Source organism: Oncorhynchus nerka, linkage group LG9a (assembly GCF_034236695.1).
Source record: "Oncorhynchus nerka isolate Pitt River linkage group LG9a, Oner_Uvic_2.0, whole genome shotgun sequence".
NCBI lineage: Eukaryota > Metazoa > Chordata > Actinopteri > Salmoniformes > Salmonidae > Oncorhynchus > Oncorhynchus nerka.
This window is the reverse complement of record NC_088404.1, coordinates 9,427,929-9,443,672: the sequence shown is the minus strand read 5'-3', so window position 1 is coordinate 9,443,672 and position 15,744 is coordinate 9,427,929. Positions and strand designations below refer to the sequence as shown.

General features: G+C 43.8%; 2 protein-coding genes across 2 annotated transcripts in view; one reads left to right on the top strand and one right to left on the bottom strand.

The window, feature by feature from the left end:
* Nucleotides 1–3,644, bottom strand: part of pik3c2g (phosphatidylinositol-4-phosphate 3-kinase catalytic subunit type 2 gamma) — a 54,287-nt gene extending 50,643 nt beyond the window's left edge. The window contains exons 1-4 of the mRNA XM_065022292.1: nucleotides 3,426–3,644; nucleotides 1,465–1,715; nucleotides 1,104–1,278; nucleotides 243–325 (exon numbers count right to left, since the gene is read on the bottom strand). Coding sequence (XP_064878364.1) covers nucleotides 243–325; nucleotides 1,104–1,278; nucleotides 1,465–1,682 — 476 coding nt within the window. The 5' untranslated portion in view covers nucleotides 1,683–1,715; nucleotides 3,426–3,644. The remainder of the gene's footprint in view (nucleotides 1–242; nucleotides 326–1,103; nucleotides 1,279–1,464; nucleotides 1,716–3,425) is intronic.
* Nucleotides 3,645–11,622: 7,978 nt separating this feature from the next.
* On the top strand, nucleotides 11,623–14,914 carry LOC115123832 (uncharacterized). Its single transcript, XM_029653198.2, has 4 exons — nucleotides 11,623–11,748; nucleotides 11,997–12,134; nucleotides 12,651–12,824; nucleotides 14,117–14,914. The coding sequence occupies exons 1-4, from the start codon at nucleotides 11,642–11,644 to the stop codon at nucleotides 14,358–14,360; spliced, it is 663 nt and encodes a 220-aa protein (XP_029509058.1). The 5' UTR covers nucleotides 11,623–11,641; the 3' UTR covers nucleotides 14,361–14,914.
* The last annotated feature ends 830 nt before the right edge of the window (nucleotides 14,915–15,744 follow it).

Sequence of the window (15,744 nt, the reverse complement as noted above, 5' to 3'; positions counted from 1 at the left end):
CGGAGAGAGGGAGAGAGACAGAGAGAGACGGAGAGACCTTTAGGAACGTTTTCTTCTTTTATTTTTATGAAAGTACAACGGCTATGGGATCATTTCTGCGTTTCTCAAGGAGAAACTTTGAAAGAGTGGCAAACGCAAAGACGTTTCCATGGTTCGTGTCTCATCTTGAATGTTTTTTAAAAAAACGACTCAGTTCATTGGATTGATATTGAAACATGTGAAAGGGATGTGCAGTTTCTTACTTGGACGTCAACATGCAGAGAGAAGCCAGTTGTTTGGTGCTTCCTTGTGGAGTGTCTATCAGTTTGATGCTCCAGGTATCCAGCTAAAAATATACAATACCGTATATCCAACTCAGTAGAAGCTTTTATTCAAAGCATTTATCCAAAGCGACTTACAGTATACAGTGAGGGCATACATTTTTAGTATGTGACCCCAACAGGAATCGAACCCACGACAAAATTAAAAAATTAAAACCGCATTTAACTCAAATAACACTTACTGTTAAAGGTCCAATGTAGTCATAAAATGTGATTTTCCCCGTGTTTTATATTTATTTCTAAACTATTGAGTTTGGAATAATTCTGTGAAATTGTGAATTGTGCTTTTTTAGTGTAGGAGCTGTGTGAAAAGAATGCCTGAAATTTCAGCCTGTTTGGATGGATGGAGTTTTAATAGACCAATAAGAGAGATAGTTCCAAACCTCTCTGCCAATAACAGATAGTTTTAAATTTTCCCCTTCCTACTCAGACCACTCCCAGACAGTCCTAGCAAAATTCTTGCTTGAGAAATTACTCTTTTTTGGCTAAGAAACTTTTTTGGTTTCCTTTTTTAACATTTTTTTTTTAAACAATTTTATTTGAAAATAATCACAGTAAAGGTACTTCATTGTTACCCAGAAATGATTTGATATTGAGATATTTTCATTTTAAATGGCTGCATTGGGCCTTTAACATCTTTCCTCCATCTCAACATAGATATCTTTGTTTCCAGTGAACTAAATCCCCATCGCCCAGAACGCTACTTTTTAAAAAATATATTTAACTTTTATTTAAAGACCCTCTTGAGGTTAGAAAACCTAGGGCCAACACAGTGATACTCACATGACTATATGTGGCTGTATTAAAGCGGTTCAGTCTGATAGCGGGTACAGTCAGATCACAGGAGAACCTCTTCTGAGCATTAGTCAGCAGAGCAGCACTGGAGGTTCTCCTCCGAGGGGGTACTGGAGGAGGCAGGAGGGCTGCTCCTCTCAGGAGGACCTCTGTCTCCTGCGTCCTGTATATGTTCGAGAGAAAGGAAAAAAAAGAAGTGTTTTATGATTTATTTCATGAAGTTTATTTGACAGGGATTATATGGGATTTCAACAAGTGGCCTTTCGGTTACTGGCCCAACGCCCCTAACCACTAGGGCAACCTGCTGGCCTTGTCCATGACAGGAGGATATTAAAACCATTCAACATACCTGGGTCTCAGGTAGGAATTTGGGCTGGGGACCCCTCCACCCACCCCCTGGGTGGTAGGGTCATCGGAGCTCTCATTGCCTCCGCCCTGGGACCAGAGAGGGGAGCGGGGTTGGGGACTGGGCAGGGACAGAGCCGAGAGGGAGTTGTACAGATCCCATTCCTCCTCCTCTAGAAAGACAGGGTCCAGACCAGCTAAGTCTTCCTGGTATCGTTCCATGAGGCACGCTGGGAAAAAGTTGTCTTCTTGTCTCTGTGAGTCATAATCCATAATCAGAAGGATTCATTGGGTACTAAAGTAAAGACATGCAACTCCTTCCTGTCTGTCTGTCAGACTTCACAACTCAATGACCAATCAGTGTACTCAGTTCAGGCCATGGCATGTGGAACTGTGGGATGTTGTGGTAAAAAACAAACAATAGGTGGGTAAAACCCTAAATACAAAACAAATACAAATCAGATACCACAACTCAGTGGACTCTGTGTTCACTCTGTGGCATGTTGAAGTCATGGTGTCATCAAAGAGGGTATTGTAAATACTGCCAATCCAAATATGTAGTATGACATTTGCCAAATAGCTGAACAAAAAAACAAAGATGGCAATCAGAGTGCAGTATAACTGCAGTACAATGAAGTATAACTGCAGTACAATGAAATATAACTGCAGTACAATGAAGTATAACTGCAGTACAATGAAGTATAACTGCAGTACAATGAAGTATAACTTCAGTACAATGAAGTATAACTGCAGTACAATGAAATATAACTTCAGTACAATGAAGTATAACTGCAGTACAATGAAATATAACTTCAGTACAATGAAGTATAACTGCAGTACAATGAAATATAACTTCAGTACAATGAAGTATAACTGCAGTACAATGAAGTATAACTTCAGTACAATGAAGTATAACTGCAGTACAATTAAGTATAACTGCAGTACAATGAAGTATAACTGCAGTACAATGAAGTATAACTGCAGTACAATGAAATATAACTTCAGTACAATGAAGTATAATTGCAGTACAATGAAGTATAACTGCAGTACAATGAAGTATAATTGCAATACAATGCAATATAACTTCAGTACAATGAAGTATAACTGCAGTACAATGAAGTATAACTGCAGTACAATGAAGTATAACTGCAGTAAAATGAAGTATAAATTCAGTACGCTGCATCAAAAATAACACTATTTGGTTTTATTTACTACAGTAATTTTGCAGTGTTTTACTGCAGTTGCAGTGTTTTACTGCAGTTGCAGTGCGGTTATTCTGTAATTACTATTAGTCCAAAATACCACAGGCAGTTACTGCACTTTACTGCAGTTTCAAAACTGCAATATTTTTAACTGCAATATTTTTTTTTGTAAAGACTACAGAGCTAGTAGTATAACATGTCGTGACACACTTGTTGTACTGTGTTATCAGTTGTCTTCACAATTGTTTGACACAGATACACTCTACACCTAAGTATTCCCCCCCCCAAAGAGTCATTTTTTTTGTCTGTAGCCTACTTCTGCAGCAGAAACGGACAATATTACTAAACCATCATTTCAGTTAGTCTAATAATTGACAGACTTTTCAAAAAGTTAACAGGACATTTTACCAGAGCCCATTTCAGACAGACATTTCTTTGAGACTGTAGGCTAGAATAAAGTTCAAAACCATTATTTTGAAGACACCACTATTTACATGTTTTAATTGACCACAGAGAGGGACATTTGGATCAGCCTGATCTATATTTAACAATAACACAATCATACGTTTGTTATACTTTACAGTCAAGATAAAAGAAGGCACAGATCATATTTCTGACCGCCAAAAATAATATTCCAGGAAAATAATATTTATGCCTCAAGTTTCAATAGTATTTTTTTTTTTAACTCCTTAAAAAACGTAAAAAAATGTTTAAGAAACATAATTGTGTGAAATGTATATCGTTATTTATGTGAGAGTCTTACCGTCAGACCTCCGACATTGTCACAGCACAGTCGACTACCTGTCAGGGCGAAGGTATGAAGGTATGCGCCGTAGACGACGCTGTGTCAATCATCAAGTCAAACTATAGAAGCGTTTCTGGATCGGTTCCCCGGATGTGCTAATTCTAATCATAGCTCCCCGCCGTGGCGTCGCCGATAATAAACAAAGTGCTCGAATGCGCGCTCTCCTCGACAAAAAGAGCTCGTCTTCACGGTCGCGCGTAATGGACGTCTAATGTGATATTTACAGTCGAGTCACTTTTGGTTCATGAGGAAAGCTTAACTCTCTCTTTGGGGTGCAACCAGGCCCTCTAGTGGAATGAAATAAACATAACAATAGTGAACAGACGTAGAGAAGACTACTTACTACAGCTCTCATTATGTAGGCTATTTGCATGAATACTTTAACAGAAAACATATTTGTGAGTCTTTCTGTACTGTATAGCTTCCCCAGAATAGCTTACTCTATTCAATATTCATTTTTATTTTACTAGGCAAGTCAGTTAAGAACAAAATCTTATTTTCAATGACGGCCTAGGAACAGTGGGTTAACTGCCTTGTTCAGGGGCAGAACGACAGATTTTTACCTTGTCAGTTCGGCGATTCAATCTTGCAATCTTCCAGTTACTAGTCCAACACTCCAACACCAACCTGCCGCCCCTCCACTCTAACCACTAGGCTACCTGCCGCCCCTCCTCTCTAACCACTAGGCTACCCTGCCGCCCCTCCGCTCTAACCACTAGGCTACCTGCCGCCCCTCCTCTCTAACCACTAGGCTACCTGCCGCCCCTCCGCTCTAACCACTAGGCTACCTGCCGCCCCTCCTCTCTAACCACTAGGCTACCCTGCCGCCCCTCCGCTCTAACCACTAGGCTACCTGCCGCCCCTCCACTCTAACCATTAGGCTACCTGCCGCCCCTCCTCTCTAACCACTAGGCTACCTGCCGCCCCTCCACTCTAACCACTAGGCTACCTGCCACCCCTCCACTCTTACCACTAGGCTACCTGCCGCCCCTCCACTCTAACCACTAGGCTACCTGCCGCCCCTCCACTCTAACCTCTAGGCTACCTGCCGCCCCTCCACTCTAACCACTAGGCTACCTGCCGCCCCTCCACTCTAACCATGTCACGCCTTGGTCTTAGTATTTTGTGTTTTCTTTAATTATTTGTTCAGGCCAGGGTGTGACATGGGTTTATTGTGTTGTGGTGTGTTTTGTACTGGGGTTTAGTAGGTATTGGGATTGCGGCTGAGTAGGGGTGTCTAGAGTAGGCTTGGCTGCCTGAGGCGGTTCTCAATCAGAGTCAGGTGATTCTCGTTGTCTCTGATTGGGAACCATTTTTAGGTAGCCTGGGTTTCACTGTGTATTTTGTGGGTGATTGTTCCTGTCTTAGTGTTTGCACCAGATAGGGCTGTTTCGGTTTTCGTTACGTTTATTGTTTTTTTAGTGTTTGTGTTATTTCGTGTTTACGTTTGTTTGAATAAACATGGATCGCAATCTACACGCTGCGTTTTGGTTCGACTCTCCTTCACCACACCTAGAAAACCGTTACAGAATCACCCACCACCAACGGACCAAGCAGCGTGTTAACAGGCAGGAGCCACAGGAGAGGCAACAGAGGCAGCAGCAGCAGGAGCAGCAGCAGCTGCAGTGGGAGAGGCTGCACCACCTGGAGAAATGGACATGGGAGGAAGAACTGGACGGTAAAGGACCCTGGGCTCAGCCTGGAGAATATCGCCGCCCCAAGGAAGAACTGGAGGCGGAGAAAACTGAGAGGCGCAGGTATGAGGAGGCAGCACGGCGTAGCGGATGGAAGCCTGAGAATCAGCCCCAAAAATTTCTTGGGGGGTGGCTCAGGGAAAGTGTGGCAGAGTCAGGAGTCAGACCTGAGCCAACTCTCCCTGTTTATCGTGAGGAGCCAAGGAGGAGACCAGAACCAGAGCCGGTGTTGGAGGTGAGCGAAACAGAGACTGTGAAGGAGTTAATGGGGACATTGGAAGAGAGAGAAATGAGGGAGTTGCTGTGTTGGTGCTTTTTGCATGGAATTTGCCCGACGGAACGTGTCGGGGGTTTGATGGCACCTGGGTTAGCGCTCCATACTCGTCCTGAGGTGCGTGTCAGTCGGCTGGTGAAGTTGGTGCCAGCCTCACGCACCAGGCCTCCTGTGCACATCCCTAGCCTTGCACGTCCTGTGCCAACACTGCTCTCAAGATCTCCAGTACGCCTTCATGGTCTAGCCCATCCTGTGCCACCTCCACACTCCAGTCCTCCGGTAGCAACTCCCCGCACCAGGCTGCCTGTGCGTGTCCTCGATCCAGTACCACCAGTTCCGGCACCACGCACCAGGCCTTCAGTGCGCCTCGCCTGTTCAGCGCAGCCAGCACTTTTCTCCTCTCCTGCGCTGCTGGAGTCTCCCGCCTGTTTAGCGTAGCCAGAGCCTTTCTCCTCTACAGCGCTGCCGGAGCCTCCCGCCTGTTCAGCGCAGCCAGAGCCTTCCTCCTCTACAGCGCTGCTGGAGTCTCCCGCCTGTTTAGCGCAGCCAGAGCCTTTCTCCTCTCCTGCGCTGCCAGAACCTCCTGCCTGTTCAGCGCAGCCAGCGCTTTCCTCCTCTCCTGCGCTGTTGGAGTCTCCCGCCTGTTCAGCGCTTCCAGAGCCTTCCTCCTCTACAGCGCTGCCGGAGCCTCCTGCCTGTTCGGAGCAGCCTGAGCTGCCAGTCTGCATGGAGCAGCCAGAGCTGCCAGTCTGCATGGAGCAGCCAGAGCTGTCAGCCTGCATGGAGCAGCCAGAGCTGTCAGCCTGCATGGAGCAGCCAGAGCTGTCAGCCTGCATGGAGCAGCCAGAGCTGCCAGTCTGCATGGAGCAGCCAGAGCTGTCAGTCTGCATGGAGCAGCCAGAGCTGTCAGTCTGCATGGAGCAGCCAGAGCTGCCAGTCTGCATGGAGCAGCCAGAGCTGCCAATCTGCATGGAGCAGCCAGAGCTGCCAATCTGCATGGAGCAGCCAGAGCTGCCAATCTGCATGGAGCAGCCAGAGCTGCCAGTCTGCATGGAGCAGCCAGAGCTGCCAATCTGCATGGAGCAGCCAGAGCTGCCAATCTGCATGGAGCAGCCAGAGCTGCCAGTCTACATGGAGCAGCCAGAGCTGTCAGCCTACATGGAGCAGCCAGAGCTCTTCAGCCTGCATGGAGCAGCCAGAGCTGTCAGTCTGCATGGAGCAGCCAGAGCAGCTAGATCCGACAGTCAGCCATGATCTTCCAGATCTGCCAGTCAACCAGATTCTTCCAGATCTGCCAGTCAACCAGACTCTTCCAGATCTGCCAGCCAGCCAGGCTACCAGCCGTCCCTCCACTCTAACCACTAGGCTACCTGCCGCCCCTCCACTCTAACCACTAGGCTACCAGCCGCCCTTCCCCTCTAACCACTAGGCTACCTGCCCCCCCTCCACTCTAACCACTAGGCTACCAGCCGCCCCTCCACTCTAACCACTAGGCTACCTGCCCCCCCTCCACTCTAACCACTAGGCTACCCTGCCGCCCCTCCACTCTAACCACTAGGCTACCTGCCCCCTCCACTCTAACCACTAGACTACCTGCCGCCCCTCCCCTCTAACCACTAGGCTACCAGCCGCCCCTCCACTCTAACCACTAGGCTACCAGCCACCCTCCACTCTAACCACCAGGCTACCAGCCGCCCCTTCACTCTAACCACTAGGCTACCAGCCGCCCCTCCACTCTAACCACTAGGCTACCTGGCGCCCCTCCACTCTAACCACTAGGCTACCAGCCGCCCCTCCACTCTAACCACTAGGCTACCAGCCGCCCCTCCACTCTAACCACTAGGCTACCAGCCGCCCCTCCACTCTAACCACTAGGCTACCTGCCGCCCCTCCACTCTAACCACTAGGCTACCAGCCGCCCCTCCACTCTAACCACTAGGCTACCTGGCGCCCCTCCACTCTAACCACTAGGCTACCTGGCGCCCCTCCACTCTAACCACTAGGCTACCAGCCGCCCCTAGTGTATACTACATATACTACATATATATTACATCTCAGTGTGGAATGCAAAAGTAAGTCCTCTAATACATACTCTTTAAAGATAAATTAAAAGTTAAATGTAGGTATGTTATAATTTCCCCCATTACTGTAAATACACGTATTAGCAGTTCAACTCGGATCCTTCTCTGCAGTCACCCCCTCCTCTCCTCATTGAGGAATGCCATTAAGCAGGTTGAGGTATACTACTGTTACCAGTAGTGTTTTCCTACACCTATACTGTGTCCCTGTGATGTTTTCTCCAACCTCTAGACATGTATACATGTTACAATAGACCTATACAATAGATAGGTATGGTACATAGATACATGTATGTTAGTATGATAGGTTGGGTACATAGATACATGTATGTTAGTATGATAGGTCTGGTACAGAGATACATGTATGATAGGTCTGGTACAGAGATACATGTATGTTAGTATGATAGGTCTGGTACAGAGATACATGTATGTTAGTATGATAGGTCTGGTACAGAGATACATGTATGATAGGTCTGGTACAGAGATACATGTATGTTAGTATGATAGGTCTGGTACAGAGATACATGTATGTTAGTATGATAGGTCTGGTACATAGATACATGTATGTTAGTATGATAGGTCTGGTACATAGATACATGTATGTTAGTATGATAGGTCTGGTACAGAGACACATGTATGTTAGTATGATAGGTCTGGTACATAGATACATGTATGTTAGTATGATAGGTCTGGTACAGAGACACATGTATGTTAGTATGATAGGTCTGGTACATAGACACATGTATGATAGGTCTGGTACATAGATACATGTATGTTAGTATGATAGGTCTGGTACAGAGACACATGTATGTTAGTATGATAGGTCTGGTACAGAGATACATGTATGTTAGTATGATAGGTCTGGTACATAGATACATGTATGTTAGTATGATAGGTCTGGTACAGAGATACATGTATGTTAGTATGATAGGTCTGGTACATAGATACATGTATGTTAGTATGATAGGTCTGGTACATAGATACATGTATGTTAGTATGATAGGTCTGGTACAGAGATACATGTATGTTAGTATGATAGGTCTGGTACAGAGACACATGTATGTTAGTATGATAGGTCTGGTACAGAGATACATGTATGTTAGTATGATAGGTCTGGTACATAGATACATGTATGATAGGTCTGGTACATAGACACATGTATGAATAGGTCTGGTACATAGATACATGTATGTTAGTATGATAGGTCTGGTACAGAGACACATGTATGATAGGTCTGGTACAGAGATACATGTATGACAGGTTTGACAGGTCAGTTCAAAATACTTATTTTCCACCATAATTTGCAAATAAATTCATAAAAAATCTTACAATGTGATTTTCTGTTTTTTTTCTCATTTTGTCTGTCATAGTTGAAGTGTACATATGATGAAAATTACAGGCCTCTCTCATCTTTTTAAGTGGGAGAACTTGCACAATTGGTGGCTGACTAAATACTTTTTTTGCCCCACTGTATAATGTGTTCAAGGATGAGCATGAAGCGACATGACTGATTGTTCAAGTGCATTTTTTGGCATTTGTAAGAGGACTTGGTTGGTTTTGTTTGACATGCTATTTCACCCTCGGTGTCGTACGGCATCACGAACACTTTGTGTTGTTCTTCACTCTTCCAGGTCGTTTACAAACGAAGGGAAATAAAGTGAGTTTCATAACGGTCAGTTGAGAGTGGTGCATTAAGCGATGACTAGTCTTGTTTTTTCCTGTATCATGGTCTGGATAACATATGTCCTCTGTAGCTCAGTTAGTACAATGTGATGTTTGCAACGTCAGGATAGTGGTTTCGATTCCTGGTACCAAAGTTATGTAAAAATAATAATAATAATAATAATAATAATAATAGTAATAACAATAGTCATAATAATAATAATAGTAATAATAATAATAATAATAATAGTCATAATAATAATAATAATAATAATAGTCATAATAATAATAATAACAATAATAATAATAATAACAATAATAACAATAATAATACCAATAATAATAATAATAAAATAATAATATAAATGTTTGATATTATTAATAATTCATAACGTTGTGACCAGACAGGACAGGCTTCACCACGTGCTGATTCCCCAGTACAGCCATGATCCCAGTGAATGTGACCAACACAGTGAGGAAGACTGGGGGCATGAAGATCGAGACGAAGACGAGGAAAGAGATGGTGAGAGACTTTTACATGATTTAGTTTGTCTTAATTCATGTTGCTGTTTTCTTTTGCATTTATAAATTATATCTAACACAACATCTTATGAGTCTGTTGATGTAAAAATGGCTTAATTTATACTGTAGATACACATTTGATTAAATTGTTTGATTTGATCTCATCTTTTTGGGGGGAAGGGTGGTTCAGGAGCCTCTCTATATGGAGGGAAAACTGTTCTTCACCCAGGCACGTGCACAGATTGGGCTCTAGGGCTGCTGGAGAACCTGCCCTGTGGATCGGTGACAGTTTTCTCTAACCCTAACCCTACAAGCCCATCACCTGCCCTTCTGTGGATTTCTTCACTTCTACCTGGAAGGGAATTCTCCTTGAGGATTTCTTCATGACTACCTGGAAGGGAATTCTCCTTGAGGATTTCTTCATGACTACCTGGAAGGGAATTATCCTTGATGATTTCTTCATGACTACCTGGAAGGGAATTCTCCTTGAGGATTTCTTCAATTCTACCTGGAAGGGAATTCTCCTTGAGGATTTCTTCATGACTACCTGGAAGGGAATTCTCCTTGAGGATTTCTTCAATTCTACCTGGAAGGGAATTCTCCTTGAGGATTTCTTCATGACTACCTGGAAGGGAATTCTCCTTGAGGATTTCTTCACGTCTACCTGGAAGGGAATTCTCCTTGAGGATTTCTTCATGTCTACCTGGAAGGGAATTCTCCTTGATGATTTCTTCATGACTACCTGGAAGGGAATTCTCCTTGAGGATTTCTTCACTTCTACCTGGAAGGGAATTCTCCTTGAGGATTTCTTCATGACTACCTGGAAGGGAATTCTCCTTGAGGATTTCTTCATGACTACCTGGAAGGGAATTCTCCTTGAGGATTTCTTCATGACTACCTGGAAGGGAATTCTCCTTGAGGATTTCTTCATGTCTACCTGGAAGGGAATTCTCCTTGAGGATTTCTTCATGACTACCTGGAAGGGATACATACACCATAGACTGGCCTTCCCTTCCTTTACACACATCCTTATCAAAAAGAAGACTAGCTGCATGCATCCCAATTTGCACCCTTCTCCCTAAGTGTGTATTTGAACACTTAAAAAAATAAATGGCGAAGAATCAGGATGCATCCTCTATGCATTTCAAGATTTAGAATTTGGTTTACTTTCTAAATGAATTTGAACTGAAATGGAACTGACCGAAACCCTGATGTGTGTGTCATGCTGTGTGACTTTTGCAGCGTGCAAAACAACAGGGAACTCAAAAAAAAAAAAAAAATACCAGGTCAAATCATGAAGCCATCTTCAGGTCGGAAAGTCAGAGTTTCAGAAAGAGGCCTGATATTCCAGAGTTAGATGACCGTTCAAAATGATTTTACCGAGTCGGAGTTTGTTTTCCCCCCACAGTTCCCAGTTGTTTTGAATGTGGCATTGACCTTCACTTGATGCTACCAGTTGACCCTCAGGAAGAGGGTGTAACTGGTGTCTGTATAGTAGATAGTGCTGCAGTCACACATTTACTTTCAGTACCAGAGACACTTGAACATGTTTAGAGACCCACTAAAAAAAAGAGCAGGACATTTATATATATATTTTTTTCACACAATAAACAATGTAGTCTCCTTTCAGTTGTATTACTGGTTTGTTTTGTTAGAAGAAGTTTTAGATGTTATGATTTTAAGATGGCTGATTATGTAAATCCAACCCACAGAGATGTTGATTATAGCTGAGTGACACAGCTGACTCCGCTTACTAATCAGCACCCCCCCCTCCCCCTCCCCCCAATGGGTTGTGTTCATTGGGCACCAAACGGTAAAAAAAAAATGGAATTAAAAACAGGGCGGGACTTTCCAACCTGTCCAATAAGGAACACTAATTTCCATTCCTCTTTGTAAAAAAAAAAAAAAAAAAGAGTTTTAAAACGGTTTCTGTTATGTGTCCTAATGAACACATCCCTGCTGGGCGTGCGACTCTTCTTCAGGCACAGTCGGGCCAAGACGTGTTTCATAAACACAGGACCAGGGAAAATGGCATCGCAGAGAAAACACAGGTGAACAACCGGCTTCTTTACTCACATTACAAATGCTCAGCAGTGGCTCCTTTTTTTATTTTTTTAAATGGCTGTTGATGTTTTGCTCAAACGTTTTCAAACCACCTCGATTAAAACAGTGCCCATGTTACTGCCACACTAATACCAAAAGAGGTGTGGTAAAATGCATATCTATAATAAACATTTGACTAGAAATATATTGAGGAGTTTAAAATTTTAATAGAAATGTATTTTTTTGTATGTTCCAGGGTGGACGCTCCCCAAGCCCTGGCTCCAGCAGCCTGCCTCGGTGTCCTCCTCCTAGTCCTAACTGTGACAGCCATGGGCAGTCATATTCCTAGTACCAGTCTGCTGTGTAACTTCTGCCCACTACAGCACAAAGGAAGGTTGGTGTCCTCCCCCCCCACCACACACACACACACACACGGGGGAGCAGTTTCCCAGACTGGTCACAGTCTGATTATACCCAGTCCGGGACTGAAAAGCATTCTCAATGGAGATTTTTCCATTGAAAAAGTTTGTCAGGACTAGGCTTGATCTTTATATAGAACATCGTTTCATAGTAATTTGACTTTCAAAGATTCCTCTCATAAGGTTCTACCTCTTAAATGTTTTTGGGGGGTCAGTTAGTGCTATCCTTGGGACGTCCCTACCCTAACCGTTTTAAATTTCAACTTCAATGGCTCAGAGTTGAGACTTCCTATTGATTCTGTTTAGAGTTTGCCATTTTGGGTCTGTCCACTCCACTCCTGGGTGAGAATCTCAATTGCAATTTCTTGTCTCCTCACATCGTCTTGCTTCCTTCTCAAAAAGTCCCGCCTCTCTGACCTTCTCATCCAATGGGTTTTAAGGAATCAAGGAAATGCGAATGAGATTCTCCCGTGTTTTTTTTCTTCCCCCAGGTCCTGCAGTAACGATTCCACCACTGAGTGTCTCCCGCAAGAGCGCTGTGGTACTAGCAGTGGGCGTTTCGGTTCCACTCACATCCTGTCTGCACAGGGCTGCTTGACCCCTGACCTCTGTAACTCCACCCATGCCGTGACCTACCGAGGGGTCAGCTATAATGTGACATACAGGTTCAGTAGCCACAACTTTACTTTTATTACATGTAGTTTCACGGGGACAGTCTCACATCGACATTAGTGACCCTGTTTACAGCCAGTTGTCAGATGGATAGAAATGTCACAAACAGAGCTGACGTAGTTCCTCAATCTACATGTCATGTTTGGTCTACATGCCATATTTCTATCTGAAGGTTCCAAAATGGTGTGTGTGTCCCCTCCTGTATTATAGAGCTCTGATTATGTTGTACTATGATTGCCGATAGCAGGGCTGCCCAACTCTCTTCCTGGAGATCTACTGTCTTGTAGGTTTTCAGTCCAACCCTAATTTAGTGTATCTGATTCTGCTAGTCAAGGTCTTGTTGAGCAGCTAATAAGTAGAATTAGGTGTGTTTTTAAATTAGGGTTGGACTATAAAACCTACAGGATGAGTGGTCTACGGTGTGATTTTACATATGTCATGTGAAATGTATTGCCAATTGCCATTAGTGTAAAGTAGTTCAGTAAAAATACTTTAAAGTAGTTTTTGGGGGGGATATCTGTACTTTACTATTTTATATTTGTGACAAATTTTACTTTTTTTTTGTGACAACTTTCACTACATTCCTAAAGAAAATCATGTAAAAAGTACTTGACACCCAAAAGTAGTCGTTACATTTTGAATGCTTAGTAGGACAGGAAAATGGTCCAATTTCACACACTTTATTCAGGCAACACTTCTGCCTCTGATCTGTGCTCAATGCTGCCCCCTGCTGTTTGTTTTACACAGCAGCAACCATACAAGGCCTAGTCCTCCCTCTCCTCTGACGCACTGACTGGATGCTCTTCCACCTGAATAGCAGAGTGTACAGCTGTGTTTCTTGTCCAGTTATATGGTCAATCCCTGGTCACTTTATTCAGACACTTCTGCCTCTGATCTGGCAGACTCACCAAACACATCTTTTGTAAATGACGTCTGAGTGTGGCCCCTGTCTGTCTATATACATTTTTAAGAACAAGTAAATGGTGCTGCCTGCTTTGCTTAATAATAGAAGGAATTTGAAATTATTTAGACTTTTTGATAATTAAGTACCTTTTTTTTAGCAATTACATTTATTTATGATACTTATAAATATTTGGTCCTAAATATATTTTGACTTTTACTCCAAGTAGTATTTTACTGGGTTATATGAGTAACTTTCTAATAAGGTATCTATACTTTTACACAAGTATGACAATTTGGTTACTTTAAAAAAATGTATTTCCATCACTGCCTATTTCTTTAATACTGAGTGACTTCCATACATTTCTCTAACTAAACTCTCTAGGTGTTGCTGTAGTGACAAGTGTAACCAGCCTCCAGCCCCTGACACCTACATTAAGAGTCTGTTAGGAGTGACGTTGGGGCACAGTGAGAAGCCTCCTTCTTCCGCGACGGATAGATGCCCTGGAGATGAGGATGAGGACGTGGCGGAGGATGACGCCGTGGCTCTGCTACACGGAGAAAACGACATGAATTCCATCTATAAAGTCCTCTCAGATCTCCAGGAGTGGCTAAAGAGTAGTGGCTAGGGGTCCGTCTGGAATTCAGCCATACTTGTCACTGGGGGACGGGCCTGTTAGCCACAGTCCCTGTCCCCACCCTCATGCAAGGGATGGGCCTGTTAGCCACAGTCCCTGTCCCCACCCTCATGCAAGGGATGGGCCTGTTAGCCACAGTCCCTGTCCCCACCCTCATGCAAGGGATGGGCCTGTTAGCCACAGTCCCTGTCCCCACCCTCATGCAAGGGATGGGCCTGTTAGCCACAGTCCCAGTCCCCACCCTCATGCAAGGGATGACACTTATTCTAGTAGATGTTTTATTTCCAGTGTAAAATGTGCTTATTTATTCAATTATTTGTAATAACTGACGTAAAGTGTAATCTATGTTTTTAGTGATGTTGCAATATTGCCGTGTGGTAAAAGCTGTAGTTCTCAGTTTGGTAGCTGGTGAATGGCGTGAATACAGAAAGCATGTTGAAGTACCTGTCCAGTGTCTCCAGGTTTCTATGAAATATTACAATGAGTGAAATAATGTTCCTTCCAAAACAATGGGGAATTAAAGAACCAGTGCAGTAAAAAAGAAACATGACTAATTTGTGTTTTTATATGGGGCGGCAGGTTATATACAATGTGTGCAAAAGGCATGAGGAGGTAGGCGAATAATTACAATATTGCAGATTAACACTGGAGTGATAAATGATCATGTACAGGTAGAGATATTTGTGTGCAAAAGAGCAGAAAAGTAAATAAATAAAAACTGTGGGGATGAGGTAGGTGAAAATGGGTGGGCTATTTACCAATAGATTATGTACAGCTGCAGCGATCGGTTAGCTGCTCAGATAGCTGATGTTTGAAGTTGGTGAGGGAGATAAAATTCTCCAACTTCAGCGATTTTTGCAATTCGTTCCAGTCACAGGCAGCAGAGTACTGGAACGAAAGGCGGCCGAATGAGGTGTTGGCTTTGGGGATGCTCAATGAGATACACCTGCTGGAGCGCGTGCTACGGATGGGTGTTGCCATCGTGACCAGTGAACTGAGATAAGGCGGAGCTTTGCCTAGCATGGCCTTGTAGATGACCTGGAGCCAGTGGGTCTGGCGACGAATATGTAGCGAGGGCCAGCCGACTAGAGCATACAAGTCGCAGTGGTGGGTAGTATAAGGTGCTTTAGTGACAAAACGGATGGCACTGTGATAAACTGCATCCAGTTTGCTGAGAAGAGTGTTGGAAGCCATTTTGTAGATGACATCGCCGAAGTCGAGGATCGGTAGGATAGTCAGTTTTACTAGGGTAAGCTTGGCAGCGTGAGTGAAGGAGGCTTTGTTGCGGAATAGAAAGCCGACTCTTGATTTGATTTTCGATTGGAGATGTTTGATATGGGTCTGGAAGGAGAGTTTGCAGTCTAGCCAGACACCT

Coding starts and splice junctions, on each gene's coding strand:
- LOC115123832 (XM_029653198.2), top strand. CDS start 11,642: ATGAACACATCCCTGCTGGGCGTGCGACTCTTCTTCAGGCACAGTCGG. Junction 11,749..11,996: donor GCATCGCAGAGAAAACACAG/GTGAACAACCGG, acceptor TGTATGTTCCAG/GGTGGACGCTCCCCAAGCCC. Junction 12,825..14,116: donor AGCTATAATGTGACATACAG/GTTCAGTAGCCA, acceptor TAAACTCTCTAG/GTGTTGCTGTAGTGACAAGT.